Raw genomic sequence first — 21,553 nt, 5'->3', positions numbered from 1 at the left:
TGAGACGTCATCAAAATGATGTCAGAGCAAGATGGCGGCGCAACTATCTGAGATATTCTGGCTTAACTTTTGTATCGTGAGAGAAAGTGGAATTAAAGACAAACAGATGTGATTCAGTCAACGAAGCCCAAGAAATATAAGAGACAGAAGTCGTACGTATAAATATATGACTTTTATTTGCTTTGCATCTTTTTTGGTCTTTTCTTTTTTTTTTGCACGCTCACAGTTGGAGTGTGGTGTACCTCAAAGCTTTTCACACACACACACACACACACGTCATCACTCACATTCAGATCATACACACATACATACAAGAAGGAATAAATAACATATGTACAGGTCAGACACCGAACTGTCGCTGTCGTGTCAGGAGACGACACAGTTTTCCTGAGACAGCTGCTGTGGGGTTTTCTTTCTTTCGGCATCTTAATGTTCTGGATCCTGAACCTGAGGCGGTTTCGGAGGGGTAGGTGTTTAGAAGCACTTGCGGTGAACGATGCTGGGACCGGCCTCGTCGTACTCCTGCTTGCTGATCCACATCTGCTGGAAGGTGGAGAGGGAGGCCAGGATGGAGCCGCCGATCCAGACCGAGTATTTACGCTCGGGAGGGGCGATGATCTGCAGAGCGGGAGGAAATAACAGGACGTTTTAAATCGCACAAGCAGAACGTGACATCACAAAATACTTTTTAGCTGTGCCATCTGCTAACAGACAAAACGTACCTTGATCTTCATGGTGCTGGGAGCCAGGGCCGTGATCTCCTTCTGCATGCGGTCAGCGATACCCGGGTACATGGTGGTGCCGCCGGACAGCACGTTGTTGGCGTACAGGTCCTTACGGATGTCGATGTCACACTTCATGATGCTGTTGTAGGCGGTCTCATGGATGCCAGCGGACTCCATACCTGTTCAGAAGAGCGGTTTAATTTACTGCTGCATACAAGTCATCACCACTGAGATATCGTGTTCGATTCTCTGAGGTTTAATCAGTCTCCCATGTTTGGGTTCATTGTTCACTTCAGTAGCTTCTCCATGAGAAACCGTTGTGGGCACGCACCGATGAAGGAGGGCTGGAACAGGGTCTCTGGGCAGCGGAAACGCTCGTTGCCGATGGTGATGACCTGGCCGTCGGGCAGCTCGTAGCTCTTCTCCAGGGAGGAGGAGGAGGCTGCGGTGGCCATCTCGTTCTCAAAGTCCAGAGCCACGTAGCAAAGCTTCTCCTTGATGTCACGAACGATCTCACGCTCAGCTGCGAACAGGGCAGAGACCAAGAGGCTGTACGTCACAAAGCAATTCCAGAGAAATAACAGTGTGCAGCCGGATGAAATATCTACTGAGTCCATGTTTTAATATGGAAAAACCTCAAGAAGTCAAAGGTTCAGGCCCATGATGTTTCAGATTATTCAGTCTTACACAATTAGAAAATGGATAAAGTTCCTAAAAAGGAAGTTATTTCCTGAAACAGAAAACCTGCTTTTGACCTGCTGAGGTTTTAGAACAAAGTCAAAGTTTTTACCGGTTGTGACGAAGGAGTAGCCGCGCTCGGTCAGGATCTTCATGAGGTAGTCAGTCAGATCACGACCAGCCAGGTCCAGACGCATGATGGCGTGAGGCAGAGCGTAGCCCTCATAGATGGGCACGTTGTGGGTCACACCGTCACCAGAGTCCAGGACGATGCCTGAGAGCAGCAGCAGAACCAGGAAGAAGAGAATTCTTAGTCACAACGTCTTCCTCATACTTTATTCATCAAATTTCACAATTTATAAAATGGATTCTTGTCATGGATAAAAAAACAGATTTCGACTAATGAGTATCTCACTTTTTGATTTGTTTTGTTTCTTGGAACCCAAAGAGAAGTCTTTAAAAGTCTCATCTTGTCCACAGAGAAGTTAAATTTATAAGAAATTAAACAAAGTAAACTTTTAGATGAAGCTGAAAATCAATTAACAGAATCACTGGATCAAATGATTGATAAACTAATCCTAAAAAGTAACTAATTAATCAAACTCATTTAATGTCACTATTTGACATTGAAATTCAGATTATAAATGAATAGTTAGACTGAGATGTGACAGAAAACTACCTTCAAATAAAGGCTGCATAGTTTTTGTTGGTCACATCATTGGGTTCTAAATAAACAATGAAAATAACACTGATGGATCTTGAGCTGCGACTCACCGGTGGTACGACCCGAGGCGTAGAGTGACAGCACGGCCTGGATGGCCACGTACATGGCGGGGACGTTGAAGGTCTCGAACATGATCTGGGTCATCTTCTCCCTGTTGGCTTTGGGGTTGAGGGGGGCCTCAGTCAGCAGGGTGGGGTGCTCCTCGGGGGCCACGCGCAGCTCGTTGTAGAAGGTGTGGTGCCAGATCTTCTCCATGTCGTCCCAGTTGGTGATGATGCCGTGCTCGATGGGGTACTTCAGGGTCAGGATGCCCCTCTTGCTCTGGGCCTCGTCTCCCACGTAGGAATCTTTCTGACCCATCCCGACCATCACGCCCTGAGGGGAGGAGGGGCAGGAAGTGAATGGTAAGTGTGTCCGTATTTACTTCATGACACACATTCATCACTCACATGCTGAGGAAATAATTAGATTCACCAAAACTTTTCTTTGAAGGAATAAATAACTTATTTAAATGAATAAGTTCCACTAAAAACAACTAAGAACTTAAGAGATCAAGGATTAGAACCAAAGTGTTAATTAATGAGTCATCAGAAGTCGAGGGGTGTTTCTTTAGTTGTAATATGAAAGCTCATCACTAGATGTCGCAAAAATCCCCCGTGCTGCAGCTTTAAGATTTATTTTCCCTTGTATGCTGCGGCCCTCGTGTACCTGGTGACGGGGGCGGCCGACGATGGAGGGGAACACGGCCCTGGGGGCGTCATCTCCGGCAAAGCCAGCCTTCACCAGGCCGGAGCCGTTGTCGCACACGAGGGCGGTGGTCTCATCGTCGTCACACATGTCTGCTGACTCTGGAGGGACACACAGGGTTCATGTACAACACAGCTTTGGACACAGGAATTCACCATTTGAGATTCATTTAGAAATGTCACACAAGAAAAAAGAGTTTTAATTATATCACTAACTTTAAATTATTTGGTTCAAAGCAACACATTCAAATCTCTTGTTCTTTTTCTTTTGCAAATCCTACAAACAGCAGAAAAAAACTCTCCTCGGTTTCTTCTTTCAAACTCTCACACTGATTCAATCATTGCAGCTCTTACACCTAATATGTGATGATTTATTTCAAGCAAAGCTGTTCAACAAACACCAGTGATGAATAATAAAGACTAGTTAGCAGCAGCAGAAGTTAAATGCTGAACCAGGCAGACAGAAGGAGCAGGTTTCATTTCATTTCATCCTCTTTAGTAAAATAACCACTAATTGATCTTTGGTGAATTCAGAGCCTGACAGGAAGTTTGCTCCCCGTCAAAATAAAGGCTGAGCTTCTCTCCATGTTTCTCGGTGCTTCAGTTAAATTGTTCCTAAACTTCAGAAAAACTAAAAATCCGTGAATAAAAGTTCCTCCTCCCTCCAGCTGCTCCTCCGCTTACCTGCGCTTGTCTCCGGCTGCGAGTGAGGGTGTGAGCCGCTGCTGGTTCCCGGTGAGAGGGGGCGACAGGCTCCATATATACCCCGGCTCCCCGGACCACTTGTCCCGGGACAGACGCGGGAATGTCCGGCTGCCCCGCAGGAATTCACGCGCCGCTTCGTCCATATTTGGTCGCGCGGGAGACGCACGCAGACGCTCGGCTCGCGCGCCGGGATGACCACATATGGAGAGGAAGTCCCCGCGAGACGCCGGGGAGCGCACGAGCCCGTGTATGGAGAGAGAGAGAGAGACACACACACAACTTTTAAAAAACACACACACTACTACTACACACACACACACACACACTACTAAAACAAACACACACACACTGACACACACACTACTACTAAAACAAACACACACACACTGACACACACACACTACTAAAACAAACACACACACACTGACACACACACACTACTAAAACAAACACACACACACTGACACACACACTACTACTAAAACAAACACACACACACACTGACACACACACACTACTAAAACAAACACACACACACACTGACACACACACTACTACTAAAACAAACACACACACACACACTCGAAGCTCTACAGACCCAGGCGTGGTGTGTCCAGTCAGTGGAGATGAATCATGTAGAAACATGTAGAAACATGTGACATGTGTTATATCTGTGATGTCTCGTGGAGAACCGTCCTGCTCTGACAGATGTTTGACACTTTGTCCTACATCGAACATTCGTTCACTCTCTGCAGGTCGGCTGGTCGCTGAAATCATCTGCAGGGTGACAGTGGCTCTTCACGAAGCTGGGATCTATTCAGGAGCAACGTGTGCCCCTCGTCACCACAGGAGGTCCTCACTCAGGTCTGTGTCACTTCCTACACGTGATGGTTCTGACGTCACGCGTTGGACACGGAGAAAGTTGAGCGTCCTGCTGAGAAGTTTTCGAACATGTGATCGTACTGATCACGAACTGAAGCGAAGAATCAGCACTGAAACAATCAGACTTCAGATATGATCAACATTTATTTAGAAAAAGGAACAATAATCAAACAGTCGTGCACAGATGTTGAGGTGCAGGTCAGTGTTATCGGGGGAGCAGTCGTCACACCTGGACCTGTAGGTAATGTTCATAATTAGCTCGAAGGACGAACTCAAAGTAGGGTTTTGTTTTTAAACTGCTCAGGTCGTCCGACTCCAGCAGCTCTTTGACGTCCGGCAGGTACGTCTGCAGAGGAACACCTGAAACACACAAACACACACGATGGTGAGAAATTCAACTTGACAAGTTAGAAACATTTTTAAATCTCAAACAAAAACATTTTTCCTAAAAGAGAATCAAGTCCGTGAACGTCTCACCTTCCTGGATGAGCTTGAGGAGGATCTTGACGAAGATGCTGTCCTTGGCGGCTTCCAGAGGGTCGTCGTTCCCGTCAGCTGAGGACCAGCTGGGAGACAAACATGAAAAATGATTCGCACCAACTGAGACTGATGTAGAGAGAATACAGAGCGGCCACATTCATAGAAAAACATCCTCACTCGTCTCTTCTGAGGGCCTTCCCGAAGATTTCACATTTCAGCGAGTCGATGTCCGCGGCGTCCTCCTGAAAGACAAACACAAAGCATCACACCGGCGACTCTGTCGTCAAGTGGAACACTGAAGTTGCCAGTTTTAAATAAAAACCTCGTCCATGTACTCCAGCAGATCCAGAGCCTTTTTGTAGTCGTACTCGTTGGCTCCTCTGTTGTCGTCGCAGATGTACAACTGCAGAGAGAGAGAGAGAGAGAGAGAGAGAGAGAGAGAGAGAGAGGAGACGCCGGAGCTGCGTTCACACACTGTGTTTTTATTTTTTAGAAATACTGCAGCTATTCAGTTTCAACTAGAATCAGAGAATCATGACGAGGCCGTGTGGTGAGAATGAGGAACATAACAGACACGTTGTCCTTCATCCAGGTGAGTTGTGTGTGTGTGTGTGTGTGTGTGTGTGTGTGTGTGTGTGTTCACCTGTATGAGGTTGTGAGCGCTGAGCAGAGGCATGGTGTCGGGGTTCTGCTGTTTCTCCTCCAGCAGCTGTCGAGGCAGAGTCTCCTGATGCAGCAGGAAGCGCTCCTGCTCCACGATGTCTGAGTGGACAGAACGTCAGCAGTGGTCATTCTTTGAGGACCGCCACAAACAGACGTCCAGAGTGTGAGGCCGATAACAGTGACGGTTCTGGAAATATTCTTTCCACTTAGAGATTGTCAGATTTCTGGATTTGGTAGATTTAACGAGATGATGCCACAACACACAATATACACAAATTCCAGCTCACACAATAGTACCGCGCCGTGATTATGACCACACTGTGACTATTGTGTATTTTGCCGTTATTGATATGAAGACGTGTGAAATGAGGAGAGAGAACAGGGGGAGATGTACAGTGACGGGTCGGTCGTCACAGAACCTGCTGTCGGAAAACTGATGTATATGCTGTTTGTTTAGTTTTTTGTTTTTTTTACCGTCGACTTGTTTGTTGAGTTCATCCTCTGGCAGGTCGGACGCCAGCGCCGTCAGTTTACTGAGAGCCAGCAGCGTCTTCTTCTTCACAAAGTAGCGTGCCTCCATGTTGGCCTGGCTGTAGAGCGTCCGGTGGGCCTGCAGGAGACAGGAGACACCATGTCAGCCAAGACCAAGCAAACACTGTGTGTGTGTGTGTGTGTGTGTGTGTGTGTGTGTGTGTGTGTGTGTGTGTGTGTGTGTGTGTGTGTGCATCATACACTGTGGTAGTCATGGACGTGGATGTGGTGCAGCCAGCTCAGGTGCTGGTGAGCCTGCAGGAAGCTGGACAGCTGCTGGTGCTGAGCGGCCGGCTGGGACAGCAGCTTCCCCCTCTTCCCCTTCTCCATGTACCAACGGAACAGGAAGTCAGCAAAGTTCTGCGGTGGGACAGGAAGGAGGTCAGTGAGCGTGACAGAGCTCCACCACACGAGATGAACCTGAACCTCTCTGGATTATTCAACCCTCAGACGACAGGAAGGGCCGGGGGGGTACCTGGTCAGCGAACTTGGCCATGTAGTGCTGCAGGCGGCTCTGGTTGTCGGTCTGCTCGCACATCTGCACCAGGATGTCGAAGTCACAGTATTTCTCAGCCAGTGCTGCCACCCACTGGTACTGACCCAGCTCCACTGCAACACAGATTCAAACCTGGCGTTAGCGTCGGTGGAGGTGTGAGCGTCCACCTGTGACGTCTGAGACACTTACACAGTGGCTGCAGTAGCTCGGAGCGGCGCTGGGCGTACTCCATCTCAAGGCTGTTGTAGCGCTCCTGTTGAGCCCCCGGGGGCCTCTGCTGCTGCACGGAGGTCAGCTGGGCCACACAGCCACTCAGGTAGATGTCCAAGAGCGCCACCAGCTGCTCACACAGGGCGCTGCGGAGCGCCGAGTCAGCATGGGGGTACACGGAGCGCAGGATGATCTCGTGTTGGCGGGAAATGACAGTGCGAACGCCGCCCACGCCGCCGGACGCTGGAGGAAAAAAAGGATTAATAGTTTTCCACCAACAGACACACATCTGGATGTTCGTCTGTGACGGGAGAGAAAAATGAGAATTTGTGTCACCTGTCCACGGGATGTACTCGGGCTCAGCAGCAGCTTTTTCAGGAGCTCTGTATGTGGAGGACTTGGTGTCTCTGTACTGACCAGCAGCCTGAAGCATGTCCTGCACACACACACACACACACGTTAATGTCTGTCGTGGCACAAAGCGTCCGTCATGAACTCCTGAACGGTGGTTGTACCTTGATGATGTTGTTGACGGTGAGGACCACCTCGGCCCACTGCACCGAGTCCACCTGGTTCTCCTTCAGACTCCGCTCCTCCTCCTCCAGCAGACAGTCGAACACGGAGGAGATCTGAGACACCTGTGAAACCACAAAACAACACCCTTCAGGCCGCCGTCCGTCCGACCGCCACGTTAGAGCAGCCCAACAGAGAACAGGTCAAACCTCTCTGAAGAAGACATCAGCAGCCGTGAGGCTCGGCGGCACGGCGGCGTTGTTCCTCTGCAGCGCGGTGCCGATGGCTCTGTTCACCAGCTCGGCGTGCTTGGTGTGGTGGTTCTTCAGCACCATGGCCGCCTGCAGCTTCTCTGCATGTTCACACAGCAGCAGGCGGGTCGCCATGAGAGTTGAACGCACCGTCACCTGACCAAGCCGGTCCAGCAGACCGACCTGACAGAGGAGGACAGGAAGTTCTTTCAATCTAGTTATTAAGAGGCTGTCGTTCAAGGTGTTTCTCCCTTTGTTAAAATGAGTAAAATAAGAGAAACATCTGCAGTTCAACCCTCTGCAGCCTCAACAATGACGTGATAGTTAGTGCGTTTACCTGGAGCAGGAAGTCCATGAAGCAGCCGTGGGCCTTCATCTTGTCCTCCAGCTGGTGGAGGATGATGAGGGACGTGAGGGGAAACCCGACGCTCTCTGGATTCAAGAAAGAAACAGAAAAAACAAATGAGTCTGATCCTAAATAAATGTATTAACGTCGTGCTCCACCAGGCAGCTTCCTCTCGCCTCCTCACCGTCGGGGACAGATTCAGCCCAGCGGGGGTCGGACGCCGGGTAATCATCCACCAGGTCCAGGTTGATCTGAATCACAACGCTGTCCAGCTCTGCCCCCTCCTCTCCGTCCCCGTCAGCAGGGAAGAGCTCGTCTGTGACCGTCTGAGCCCCAACCAGGTCGTTACTGACGAAAGAGAGACGAATCTTTTGATGAGTATCATCCTGTTTATAACACTAATGCTCAAATGCTTCAGATAACACGATGAATGAAGCTCTGTGTATTTGTGAGTATTTTTGGTTTTGGACTCGTTTTCACTTTTACTCTGCAAATACTGTTTCATCACTTAAGATTTTGATTTGGTTCTATTTGTCGACGCACCGACAGAACTGCAGGAAGGCCGTCTTCAGGAGTTTGGTTTTGTCCTCCTGAGCGACAGGTTCTCCTCTGGTCGGAGTCTCCATGGCTGAAACCTGAAGCAAAAATAAGAAATGCATCTTAGATTTATCCACAGTCACACGGCTCCGTTAAATTCAATAAGCAAAAGTTTTGAGAAACCTTTTAAAACCATAGAGGCTGTGATGTCATGTCGTTGACCGTTAAAACCCTTTTCAAGCTCAAGGAATTAGAGTGTGATGTCTTTTCCTCTAGTTTTGCCAGTTGAGTTTTACCTCCGGAGCTGCGGCCAGCGACGAGCACAGCGAGTCCTCCATGGTCTCCGGCAGGATGGAGGCGCTCTCCCGGGCCACCACCGCCACCAGGCCGCTGTTCTGGGAGAAAAACACCGGCAGGTTGGCGCAGCAGCCTCCCCCGCGTACGCCGTCACCTGGACAGACAGACGTCAACACCGACAGTTACCATTATGTTTTGCATCCAAACAGCAAAGAGACAGGATCCACCTCTTACCTGGTGAGCTAAAGCTGATCTTCTCATCAGGAAGTCCCGCCCCGCTGGTTCCCGTCGAGCAGGCGAACACCAGCTCCTCGTTGTAGAGGTAGGCGATGGAGCCAGGAGACGGCGGCAACACCAGCCGCGTGGCCTGCAGGGCGTCTTCGCTCTGAGGAAATGACACGTCACAACAAAATCTGCTCACCTTCCATTTATTATTCTGACTGAAGCTCTTAAATCTCCTGAAACTGCGACAGCATCTTACGGAAGAGTCTTTTAAATCTCAGCATGTTATTAAAGACACATCTGAGAGCCACAGCCATATTAAACTCTACAGTCTTCACACTAAACTGAATGTGAATCTCTGACCTGGAATGGAGGGTTGTATTTGGTGACCTCCACAGTAAACTGGTCGCAGATGGCGGCTCCGTTGTCCTGGAGGGTCACCAGGCAGAAGTAGGCCAAGCAGGGAGTGTCTGACGGGTGCCAGGCTGCAGCCAAAACCACCAGGCCGGCTCTAAGTAAATAAATAAACACACACACTCCACATTTGTCTTTGTTTTGGACAGTGAGCAACACACACAGATGCACACACTCACTGGCTGAGCTTCATATCCAGATAGGTCACATTCGCCCCCTCCTTCATCTCCTCGTAGTTGCTCTCTGAGCCCTGGTGAGGGAGGAGAAAAACCTTTCACTTCTTGTTTTTTGTGTTTTAATATGGCTGCTAACTTCTTGTTGCGTTTCCTTGCACTGACCCAGATGGCGTCGGTGATGCTCTCCGTCAGAGCTCTGTGGGCGTCCCAGCTGAGGGTCTGATGCTCCCAGCTGTCGTCCATCTCCCACTTGTTGAGACTGGAGCTGGTCAGCGTGTACAGGCAGCTGGCTCTGCCCTCCCACTGCACACTGTGGAGCTGCACACAACAGAGTAGGTTGGACCATATGCTAAAAGTTTGTCTTTTCACACCCGACATTAAAATATTCCCTGACTGTGTCTCCTGTCTGGTCAGATCTCACTTCCCTGCTCTATTTGCCCAAACTCGTATACGTCCTTTGTGTTTGTGAAGATCCAAACGATCAGATTGTAGATTCGTGCACTCGCTGACATTTTCTGTCAGGTGTCTGATGCTGGTATCTGAACATCTCGACAGTGAAATCTGAGTGAGGCTCACTGTGTCGTTGGCCGGCGGGGAGAGGATGCCAAACAGGCTGGAGACGCGGCGTCCGATGCCAGACAACACGCCCTGACCCTGCTGCAGAGCTCGGTACTGCAGCTTCCCTGAGGCGTCTGTGCTCGCTCTCAACAGCCGATTCTTCACTGAGGACAAGACAAAGCTTCCACCCTGAGAGGAGAGAGACGTCAAACAGCAGGACTGTTCAGTCTCAGGACAGACTTTGATTTAAACTTCTTAAATTAAATGTGATAAAGATTTGCTTACTCTGACAGCGACGACACAGTGGCAGAGATCTCCCAGGTCCAGGTCTGTCTCTGTGTAGTTGCCTTCCTGAGCCAGGCTGGGCCAGAAACGAGCTGTTCCCTCTGTGGCCACCGCCAGAACGGAGATGGACTGAACAGAGGCCGTCTCCAGAGGGGAGGTGGACGCGACGGCCACGAGATCGGCTGTGTAACTGTACTCGCTGCCAGGCAGCTGCAGCTCCTTACACACCGACAGCTGCAGGAGAGAAAGAGAATTTAGAGACTTAAACTTATGGAACTATGAACTCTAACATCCTGGCACTCTGTAATTTAAGGATCGATTTGAGGGAAGAGGAACTGCACCTTGGCCACAGCCGTCTGACAGATCTTCCAGATGATCAGTCTCTCTCCACAAACCATCCAGGCCCAGCCGCTCTCATTCACCTTCACTGAGATCTGGTCGTCGGCTACAGACAACAACACACACAGAAACGTTCAGCGGGAATATTTTAACAAAATCTCACAATCAAACATGAACAGAAAATCAGAGAAATCTGAAAACGGATTTACCGTCAGCCATCGTCAGTGCCTCCATCACTTTGACAGGCAGCGACGACCCGAAGGTCTGGACGTCATAGTTTAGTGAATCTGCAGCTGTGTGACCCTGCAGTCGGGTGGGCGTCGACCTGGGGGAGGAAGATGTAGAGTGAGACGGAGGAGACTCAGTCAAACTTGATCAGATCAACTCAACCAAATCTGAACCACCGGCGCCCATTGAACCTCTCTCTCTCTTCCTAGAGGTGTAAATGAGGTGCTGGGTTTCATCTCTTGTGTGTCTGTGTCATCTTTCCGTGTCTTAGCGGAGCGGTGGTCGTATGCCCCCCCCCCCCCCCAGATTGTTCAAACCGTAAATCTACTGTCAAGTCTAGATTTGTCACGTCTGAGTTTAGTGGTTTTAGATCTGGACCTGGTCTGATCTAGATGTGAGATCTCCATAGTTTTGGCAGGTTCCCTCCCATGACTGATGCTGAACACGTGAAGCTGGTGTTTTAAAGCTTCTCTGGATATGAAGAGTCTGAGTTCAGTGGTTTTAGATCTGGACCTGGTCTGATCTGCTCTAGATGAGATTAAGATAGTTATCATACAGATAGATAGATACTTTATTGATCCCGGAGGAAAATCCAGCATCCAGTGGCAGAAACAAACATTGAACATACATTATCTCTGACACTGGATTGAAAACAGTTTGGATCTCCTCCGGACTGATCGAGTCTGGATCTGATGACTCTGAGTTCAGTGGTTTTAGATCTGGACCTGGTCTGATCTAGATGTTGTCGCTGTGTTTTCCTCTGGACTGATCCGGGCAGCGCTTCCTCTCACCTCGCCGACAGAGGCGTCCTCCTCGGGGAGAACAGGAGGCTGCTGGCCGCTCCGGTCACGCTCTTCCTCCCGGTGGTTCGGCTCTGCTGCCTGCGGCCGGAGCCGGTGCGGGGGCTGAACATGTTTCCGCTACCGGAACAACGAGTCGGTGAATGAACGGGACCCGAACCGTTGAGACTGAACCGAAACTTCTCCGCTCCAAATAACGCGCGGCACAGTCGCGTGAAAATGTCGTCATCGTCTAACCAAGCCCCGCCCGTTCAAACAAACTTTATTTATAAAAAATATATCATCTGAACAGTCCCTGTTAAATGAAATGAATTATGTTAAGAGTTAAAAAAGATCAACGGAAGAAAAATATAAAGATTAATTAAGAGTAAAATATATTTATTGAGGGAAGAATTAAACCGTTAATTTAGTGTGAGTGTAATATATGGAGTTGTTTATATGTGTGTATATAGTGTTATATATATTATAGATATTATAGATAGATAGATAGATAGATAGATAGATATAGATATAGATGATGATAGATAGATAGATAGATAGATAGATAGATAGATAGATAGATAGATAGATAGATAGATAGATAGATAGATATAGATGATGATAGATAGATAGATAGATATAGATGATGATAGATAGATAGATAGATAGATAGATAGATAGATAGATAGATAGATAGATAGATAGATAGATAATGATAGATAGATGGATAATGATAGATAGATAGATAGATAGATAGATAGATAGATAGATAGATAGATAGATAGATAGATAGATAGATAGATAGATAGATAGATAGATAGATGGATAGATAGATGGATAGATAGATAGATGGATAGATAGATAGATAGATAGACAGATAGATAGATAGATAGATAGATAGATAGATAGATAGGTAGATAGATAGATAGATAGATAGATAGATTTAAAAAAACCTTTTAATTAACATTTTATTTTGATAGGGTGATTCTTGCATCTAGACATGAGTAGTCGCTCATCGATAGATCCCCGGATCCAGGCGGAAGCAGAAGATGGCGGATGTGTGATGGCGGGAGGGGGCGGACCGAGGAGCACGATGATGGAGCGGCGGGCAGCAGCGTAGCTTCAGCCGGAGCCCGAGAGGAATCCAAGCGTCTCCACCCAGTTCACACGACCCGAGGACGGAGCAGCACCCAACGATATGCAGTGAGTCCACGTTCCCAACCGGAGCGACGCCGGAACCGGAGCGACCCCCCCCGGAGAGCCCCGCCAGGCCCGCTGCTAAGCGCTGTTAGCCGGCTAGCTCAGGAGCAGGTTAGCCCGCGCCCAGTGAGGAAACCCGGCGGCTTCGGGCCGGATTAGTGTCCGGCCCCGGTGGTTTCAGGTTCACTGATCATCCGAGATTCATATTTAGTGTTGATTTGTTAGTTTACGGTGTTTTTAACAACCTCAGTCTACAGAGTTAGCTTGCTGCTCCGCTAGCTTGTTAGCTGCTGGGAAGATGCTCCGCTCAGGAGGGATGAAGTTTGTCATGATGATGATGATGATGATGATGATGGTTCAGAATCAACTCAGGCTTTTTATAAACCTGCGTTAAAAACAGCTCGATGACGACTTTAATTATTCGCACAGAGAAAAAGTCAACACAGATTCAAATTCACGCAAAAAGCCCCAAAGAGAACCAACACACGTAAATATCAGCGTGTAGCACAAAGACAGATGTCCCAGTGCTCCACAGGCTGGACGAGTCCTGTGATTTAGATTTGATCACATTGAGACCAGTTGATTTCCACATGAGATTTCTGTGGACACGTGAAAGTGAAGTGTCTCTGTGTTGTTGTGTGTTCAGGTCATGAAGCGGGTTCGCACTGAGCAGATCCAGTATGCAGTGGCTCAGTACCTGAAGAGGAGACAGTATGTGGACACCGACGGCTCCATGAAAGGAGCCAAACTCTTTCAGTCGCCTGAGGAGATGGCCGCCAGCCTCACAGGTGGGAAACACACACACACACACACTCACACTCACACACACACACACACACACACTCAGTGCTATGATCACTGGGATATGATGCCGTTCAGAGTTGGGTGTGTCTGGGTTGTTTCTGATACCAGATATAATCAATACTTTTGAAACTGTACCAGTGCCACAACTGATGACAACAGTTTTTTCATTGCAATAACTGTCAGCAGTTTAATGTTTTTACCTTTTAAAATAGAAATAGGTGCAAAACTCACGTAATTAATCAAACAAACCTAACTCATCTACAATACTTCAACACCAGATAACAGTTTGTGTTTGATACAGTAAAATCCTCCAGCTCCAGATGCATCATCAATCGTCTCCTCACTGTCTGGACCAGGGACGCCTCCGACTGATGTGTCTGACATGATGTCACGCAGACAAACACTGATTTTATTGCTTGTAATAAGTTTGTCGGGGCTCCCTTCAAACATTCGCTGCATGTTCTGGTGTCTGAATCCTTTCATGTGAAATCCAGCCACACCTTTGACCGTTTAGCTTTTTGTTGCTGTGTTGACTTGAGTTCCAGTTAGCTACTAGCTAACTGTGGGCTAACGTTACATTCTGCCATGTTGAGACAGACTCAATGCACATCGTCAAAAATGTGTCCCTGAGGTCCCTGCTTCCTTTTCTAACCTTCTTTAGTTTATATCTTTTCTATTCTCCTCTGCAGTTTGTCTCCTCCATGGAACATTGCTGCTTTGGCATCCATAGTCAGAAGTATTATATTTTCCTTCCAGACTACACATGACACATATTGTTTTGCTCAATATTACTGGTCTTGTTGGAGAAGATAATCCCGCCCTCAGCCCCTGATGTTTGTGGTTCTTTCCTCTACACCAGTGAAGTGTTGAAGCCTGAGTTGAACCAGTTTTTTCTGGCCAACAGCCAGTTCTTTGTCTGTAAAGAACTGGTTTGAGATTAGGTACTGGATCTGAACTGGCCGTTGAACTGCCTCAGTGAAAAAGTGGTATCACAGTTAATCCCTTTTTCTCTGAGGGTGCAGTCATGTCTCATAGCCACCATGAATCTACAAATCCACAAATGTAGTTAAAGAGATGCTCCTTTCTTCAGTATCAGAGTAAACCAGTGATTTCCGTGGGTAAAATACAACCAGGAGCTGCCAAACAAATTCAGCATATTTGATTTTTCTGAAATGTGAAGACCTACAGGCTGAAAAAAGGATGGTTCACCTTTGGCCCTGAATCTGTGGCAGCATCTGCTCATATGTGACATAATCAAGACAAATTACAAATGAACTTTGTGCAGCCAGATACTTTCAATACACTCCTAATAATCCACGATTATAATGTTTAACAAAATTAAGTTATTTCTTTCTTTTCATTTCTCTCCTCTGAGCAGTGCAGACAGAGTCGGGCTGTGCCAACATCGTCTCCGCTGCGCCCTGCCAGGCTGACCCGCAGCAGTATGAGACTCAGTACTCACGGCTGCGCTCCTTCCTGTCAGGTACCACGTCCACATTCCTGCTGCACACTCATGAGATTCCTCACATAGCTGCGTCCTGTGCTCTGACATTGCCAACAGTAATAGATCAAATACCTGCTCCGAGTTTGTTTGGAGACAAATTAATCCACTGAATCATGTTTAAGACTGGATTTAAATCACAAAACATTCTGAATACTTTTTGTTTCCTATGAATTAGAAACAGAAATACCCTGGGCGAAGGAGGTGAGCAGCATCCTCTACCCGCTATTTGTCTACCTCCACCTGGATATGGTGCGCTGTGGCCTGAAGGGGGCAGTAGATGGTTTTTACAGTCGTTTCCATGGCGCCTTTCTTCAGGACAGTGAACAACGAGCCACCATAGAGCAGCTCCGCCATGTTCTCACTGCTCAGGATGTTGCAGCCAATCCCAAGCTGAGTGTCTTCCTGGAGCACAAATACGTGGTTCACCTGACGGAGCCGGCCTACAGCTACCTGCTGCGCTACCTGCAGAGCGAGGACAACAGCGCCCTCTGCAGGGCCCTGAACACACATCTGCAGGTGGAGGTCTCCGCCTCCAGGCGTACAGACTACCAGCTGTACGGAGCCGCCAGTGGCACGACTGCCGCCCCAAACTCCACCTCCTCATGGGCGGGGGTTGATGGGGCAGAGGGTGGGGACGGTGTCGAGGTCCCTGCTGGGATCCCACAGAGCGAGGTGGCCCTGGAGGCTCTGCAGGACTGCATCAAGAAAGTCCGCGAGGGCCCCCCCTCGCTCACCACTGTGTGTTTTTACGCCTTCCACCACACGGAGCAGATGCTGAACACTGCCGAGGTGTCGGCTGACAGCCGGCTGCTCGCTGCTGGCTTCGACAGCTCCACGGTGAAGCTGTGGAGCCTCCGAGCCAGAAAGCTGAAGGCCAAACCACATCAGGCTGACGTGTCGCGCATCCACCTGGCCTGTGACGTCCTGGAGGAGGAGGTGAGTGGACGTGAAGGACAACGGTTGTTTCATATAAATGTATTTCCACATAATTTGAATGTATTAATTAGTTAACTGATGTCACTTCTTCCTCTTGTTTGTCTCCAGGTGGACGAGGAGGACGTCTGTGGTAGTGAGATAAAGACGCTGCGAGGTCACAGCGGACCAGTGTTCCGTACCTGCTTCCTGACGGACAGCTCCGGCCTGTTGTCCTGCTCCGAGGACACAACCGTACGTTACTGGGACTTGGGCAGCTTCACCAACACGGCGGTGTACCAGGGCCACGCCTACCCGGTGTGGGACGTGGACGTCAGCCCCTGCAGCCTCTACTTTGCCACTGGCTCCCATGACCGCACTGCCCGCCTCTGGACATTCTCCCGGACGTACTCGCTACGGCTCTACGCCGGCCATCTCTCCGACGTCGACTGTGTCAAATTCCACCCCAACTCCAACTACCTGGCCACCGGCTCCACAGATAAGACTGTCAGGCTGTGGAGCACCCAGCAGGGGGCGTCTGTTCGCCTCTTCACCGGCCACCGCGGCCCGGTGCTGTCGCTCGCTTTCTCGCCTAACGGGAAATATTTAGCGTCTGCTGGCGAGGACCAGCGGGTGAGACTGTGGGACTTGTCGTCTGGGACGCTGTTCAAAGACTTGCGGGGACACACGGACAGCGTCACCAGCCTGTCTTTCAGCCCGGACAGCAGCCTGGTGGCGTCCTCGTCTATGGACAACTCCGTCCGGGTGTGGGACATCCGTAACTCCCACGGCGGGACGCCAGCCGACGGCTCGTCCAGCGAACTGGTGGGACTGTACACGGGAAACACCAGCAATGTGCTGAAGGTCCAGTTCATGGCCTGTAACCTGCTGCTGGTGACTGGAACTGCACAAGAGAAAGCAGAACAGTAGCCACGGATGTTTTGTGTCAATGTTTGGGACAAAAGTTTGAACGTGTGCGTCGGTCAGACTTTTGTTTTCTTCTCTGAACGTCACAACCTGCTCAGGAGTCAGAGCTTTGTTTTCCTCTTTAGTTTGCTGCAAAAGGACAAAAAGAAAAGTTAAATATCTTTTGTAATTCTGAAGTTTCATCTTGAAAAACAGGTTCAGATTTTCATTTATGGTTAAATTCTCTTCTGTTGCTGGTATTTTTTTTACATGAAGAAGTTTTTTTCTTCACTAGACATCAGTATTAAAGTTCCTCATGTCGCTGACGATTTAAAAAGTTCTGGATCTGGTGCCTTGTTGGTTGAAAACTGTTCGATCTGCTGTGAAGAGCAACGATGACCTGAAGCAGGAAACTGTGACTTTTGGACAAACTTTGTTTCTAAAAAAAAGAATTTGTACCTAGATAGAAGAAGAACATTTGTATATTTTGGACTGAGAAAATACTTAAGATACATAATTACTTAAAAACATAAGTAACAAGTGTTTTGTTGTTTTTGATGCTGATGTCCAGGACCTGGTCTCTCCAAAGCTAAACTCTGGGTCCTGACATGTTGTGTAGTCAGCGTCTGTGAGGCAGCGGCAGATCGTCTGAGGGGTGGGGCCTGTAGAGCAGCAGGAGGCGGGACATGACGTATAAATTTGTGACCACCAGTGAACACAAATCCGTCCTGGTCCACGTGTTAGGGACGTCCTCAGCTGACGTCCTCTGAGCAGCTGCAGTTTCACTACGGATCGAACGTATTGTTTCTTCTCGTTGATTTGTTTGTGTACGTCAACGATGATCACATAATGGATCCGTACGTTTCTTAAATTGGTCAAATATTTCTACACCTCAGCGCCTCTCACTCACTCACACACACACACACACAGAATCAAACACTTGTGAACTCTGGGTAAAAACAGCTTCGTCTTCCTGAACAGAAATGAGATCCGATCTGAGATCTCATCACGAGACGCGTGTGAACTCACATGTTAATCGGATCACGTGTACCTGGCGTGTTCGGAGCCTTAGAAACGTCTTCAACAAGCCGACTCGCTCACTGTGAATTCTCTGGACCTTCTCTGGCGACAGTGCTGGAAAACACAGTAACTGATTAAAGTACAAATCGATATCAATACTCCAGAATTGACCTTTCATGGCTCCTTGAATTTAAAAATGTATTTAAGGAAATTATTACTTTTTCTTCACTGTGATAATTTTAGTTACTTGACAAAGATTCTGCACTAAAACAAAGAACTTTTCAAACGAACAAAGCGAGTAATCAAGTAGTTAAACTTTTTAAAAGTTTCTGCTTTTTAAAATCTGCAGTTTACATGAAGTTCCTCTGAGTTTGGACAAAATGAACGTGTCACTCGTCAGTTCCGACCAATGCTGTTCACATACGACAGCATTTTCCTCCTCTGATAAATTAATGGTGGAGGTGGCTCCGATGTGAAACTGCCGATTTCACTGACTGAAGTTTATCTTTTGTTAATTTGATCCGATCCTCAAAGCGTCTTCTGCGGTTTTTTAATGAGCGGTTGAATAGTTCGCTCAGCTCCGCCCACACTGACTACAACTGTGCCGAGCTGCTTGAACACCGATGTGAACGGTAGGAGCGCATTCCTCCACCTGGCCTCTTTATCACCTCGTTGCTTTTACACGTCGTGAGATAAATAAACTGTGTTCGCTGCTCTGCCAACTGCTGCTCCCGCTGAACAGGCAACATATCAGTTCTGTCGTAAAGTGGAAAGAAAGTTCAGTTACAACTTCACAATCGAAGGAATATTGATATGAAACATGAAAACTGAAATTTTCCGACAGTTCAAATACTTGAAAGCTTCCTGATCTTTTTTTTTTTTTTTTTTTTTTACTGCACATTAACTGAATAAAGTTTCACAAAATCTGATCCAGAGCTGCACTGAATTTCACCAACTCATAGATATTATAACTCATCACGTTTGTTCAGATCTCATGTTTGAGAAATACACAAAAAACTTCCAGTCTCACACTGTTAAAGAAAGTTTTAGAAGTAAACTCTGGATCCGCCCCCTGATCCGGATACGCAGCAAAGTGTAACGAGTTGCTCCCAGAACGCGTCTTTCCAGTGTCATGGTGATCTGTCGGGACGGTTTTTGTGTAATCCTGCTGATAAAAGGACAAACGGGACGGGGGCGGGGACACAATGTCCTTGGTGGACGTGACGATGATTTGGACTCGTTACATGAAAATCAGTTCAGTCGTTTTGCGTAAACATGCTAATAAACAAACAGATGAAAACTTTAAAACATTTAAAGTTGACGGCGGGGGGGGGGCGGTGTAAAGGGGCCCAGCAGGATATTTTTGCCCTCGGGCCCTTTGAGGAGTTGAATCCAGCCGTGCCTGAAGGCTCCAGGCTCACGTCATTTATTTACACTTCAGTTTCTTCGTTGGTTTGTCTCCAGTCCGACAGAATAATACTTGAACTTGTTACACGTCCATGTTCCTGACGGTATCTTCATCTGATGACGTGATGCGGGACCTTTACTCTGTGGTATTTGCTTTCAAGCGATCTGAATACTTCTTCTACTGTGTGCTGCCAAACCGTCAGAAAAGAATTCTGCAGGCCAAGCCCAACGAGAGAGAGAGAGACAGAGATAAGGAGCAAGTGAGAGAGAGAGAGAGAGAGAGTCTGCAGGGGCGAGGTTCACCGCCACGGGAGGAAAAACCAGTTTGTGGAGGGTGTGTTCCTTCAGCCGTACCGACCGGACGAGCGTCTCCCTGCATCAGAGAGCTGCAGGTGACTCGCTCCATCACACCCCAACGTCTCCTTCTCCTCCACTCCGCTGAGCTTCCTCCCCAGGGTAGAAGAAGAAGAAGAAGATGCCCCTCCAGTCCACGCTGTCCGGCCGGAGCTCCAACTCCACCCAGGCCGTGGACACCCAGTCGGACGGGAAGTCGTTTGAGCAGCTGAGGCAGGAATGTCTGCAGAAGGGCGTCCTGTTCGAGGACCCCGACTTCCCTGCCGTCGACTCCTCGCTCTTCTACAGCCAGAGCGTTCCCGTCAACATTGAATGGAAGAGACCCAAGGTACGTTGGTGCAGAGCATCTGCAGAGGTCTGGTTGTAGCGCTGTGATTGGCTCATGCTGCAGAGCACCGAGTGTCTAAATGTCTCCAACTGTCCTGAAATCTGCTGTTTGTCTAAAAAATAAATGAGGATTTAGGGAAATGTGTGATTGGATCAGTTCGAGCTCTGATGATCAAACTTTATTCAGTTTGAACTGTGGTTCAGAACGACCTGAATAGATTGAATGAGCAGCATTCATCATCTTTAATCACTGATGTTAAGAAGAAGAGGTGAGAGTTGCTCTGAAGTCAGTTTTATAACCTTTAGTACAAAAAGGTGATTAGATATTTATTCAGCTGCTGCTGCTGAACCAGTTCTGCCAGAAAACAGTGTAAATAGAGTGAAGTGCAGGTTCTTCAGTCTCAGTACACAGACTTTACACCCACACGCCTCGACGGCGTCTGCACCGGAGCCACGTTTGGCTTTTTTTTTGATAGTGAAAATGAAAAGAATAATCAATATTTACACAGCACCTTTCAAAACTCAGTTGTAAAAAGCTTTACACGCTCAAAACTGAAGACAAAAGAGTTTCAAGCAGTTTGAAGTTCACACAGAAATTAAAAGTGTTAAAGACCAGACGAGAGTAAAAACAAGATCAAACAGAGTAAAAATATTAAAATAGTCGATAAGATCCTAACCAGGAGGAAGAGGTGGTTCCACAGAGAGGGGGCGCTCTAACAGAGGGCCGGTCACCTCTGGTCCTCAAGGATGCTGAACAGGTGACGACCAAAGATCTGAAATGTACTGAGGTGCGAGTCCAGAACAAACTTTAGAGTCAACAGTAAAAACTTTGAGTCAATTCTAAAACTGACCTGAAACCAGAGGCGAGACGCCAGAATCAGAATCAATTCTTTTCATATGATAAAATCTCAAACCTGTAAACTTGTGTCAGTGAAACTCAAACGTCACGTTTGGTAAAGTTACTACACATTTCTCCGCGGGGCGTTTCTTCCCCCTGGATGTTTCAGCTGCCTGCGTGTGGCGTGTTGTTCTGCTCGTGTTGCGGTGACTGGGATCTCAGGCTGATTAATATGTCTGGAATGTGAACACACCTTCCCCAGGCAGCAGTGTCACCTCTCACCTGTCAGTCCCAGTGAATACACCAACCTGTTCTCTGTCCTCTCGTCCCTTCCGCAGGAGATCTGCGACAACCCAAAGTTCATCGTGGGTGATGCCAACAGGACGGACATCTGCCAGGGACAGCTGGGTGAGTCCTCTGCAGGAGTCTCGCCGCGTCGTCCGTCCACACGCGCGCCTCACTTATTCACCTGTGATGCACTTTGTCTGTCACCACA

At 48.1% G+C, this 21,553-nt stretch overlaps 4 protein-coding genes across 5 annotated transcripts in view; 2 read left to right on the top strand and 2 right to left on the bottom strand.

Moving 5' to 3' along the window:
- Positions 1–157: 157 nt before the first annotated feature.
- acta1a (actin alpha 1, skeletal muscle a) lies at positions 158–3,690 on the bottom strand. Its single transcript, XM_020113054.2, has 7 exons — positions 3,558–3,690; positions 2,836–2,975; positions 2,178–2,502; positions 1,516–1,677; positions 1,057–1,248; positions 723–904; positions 158–618 (listed from the first exon to the last, which is right to left on the bottom strand). Exons 2-7 carry the CDS (start codon positions 2,962–2,964, stop codon positions 475–477), a joined length of 1,134 nt encoding a protein of 377 aa, XP_019968613.1. The 5' UTR covers positions 2,965–2,975; positions 3,558–3,690; the 3' UTR covers positions 158–474.
- An 895-nt stretch (positions 3,691–4,585) lies between these two features.
- Positions 4,586–12,041, bottom strand: nup133 (nucleoporin 133). The gene is made up of 25 exons (XM_069530079.1): positions 11,798–12,041; positions 10,988–11,103; positions 10,781–10,884; positions 10,440–10,673; positions 10,173–10,343; positions 9,759–9,914; positions 9,600–9,670; positions 9,370–9,517; positions 9,019–9,169; positions 8,784–8,938; positions 8,494–8,585; positions 8,135–8,298; positions 7,942–8,036; positions 7,563–7,787; positions 7,356–7,478; positions 7,177–7,276; positions 6,820–7,083; positions 6,610–6,743; positions 6,336–6,494; positions 6,078–6,213; positions 5,584–5,702; positions 5,263–5,343; positions 5,118–5,182; positions 4,938–5,026; positions 4,586–4,820 (listed from the first exon to the last, which is right to left on the bottom strand). The coding sequence occupies exons 1-25, from the start codon at positions 11,917–11,919 to the stop codon at positions 4,684–4,686; spliced, it is 3,411 nt and encodes a 1,136-aa protein (XP_069386180.1). The 5' UTR covers positions 11,920–12,041; the 3' UTR covers positions 4,586–4,683.
- Positions 12,042–12,789: 748 nt separating this feature from the next.
- taf5l (TAF5-like RNA polymerase II, p300/CBP-associated factor (PCAF)-associated factor) lies at positions 12,790–17,644 on the top strand. Of its 2 annotated transcripts, none has more exons than XM_020111673.2 (5): positions 12,790–13,096; positions 13,632–13,773; positions 15,168–15,272; positions 15,469–16,229; positions 16,338–17,644. In XM_020111673.2, exons 1-5 carry the CDS (start codon positions 12,842–12,844, stop codon positions 17,133–17,135), a joined length of 2,061 nt encoding a protein of 686 aa, XP_019967232.2. In that variant the 5' UTR covers positions 12,790–12,841; the 3' UTR covers positions 17,136–17,644. The 2 variants fall into 2 exon arrangements, with proteins under 2 accessions (XP_019967232.2, XP_019967231.2); XM_020111672.2 differs by having other exon boundaries at positions 12,792–12,988.
- Positions 17,645–19,864: 2,220 nt separating this feature from the next.
- The window catches only part of capn9 (calpain 9), a 9,748-nt gene continuing 8,059 nt past the window's right edge, over positions 19,865–21,553 (top strand). The window contains exons 1-2 of the mRNA XM_069529957.1: positions 19,865–20,220; positions 21,396–21,465. Coding sequence (XP_069386058.1) covers positions 20,014–20,220; positions 21,396–21,465 — 277 coding nt within the window. The 5' untranslated portion in view covers positions 19,865–20,013. The remainder of the gene's footprint in view (positions 20,221–21,395; positions 21,466–21,553) is intronic.

Source organism: Paralichthys olivaceus, chromosome 8 (genome assembly GCF_024713975.1).
Source record: "Paralichthys olivaceus isolate ysfri-2021 chromosome 8, ASM2471397v2, whole genome shotgun sequence".
Lineage (NCBI taxonomy): Eukaryota > Metazoa > Chordata > Actinopteri > Pleuronectiformes > Paralichthyidae > Paralichthys > Paralichthys olivaceus.
Note: the sequence above shows the minus strand (reverse complement) of the source record. Positions and strands in the feature narration are given on the sequence as shown.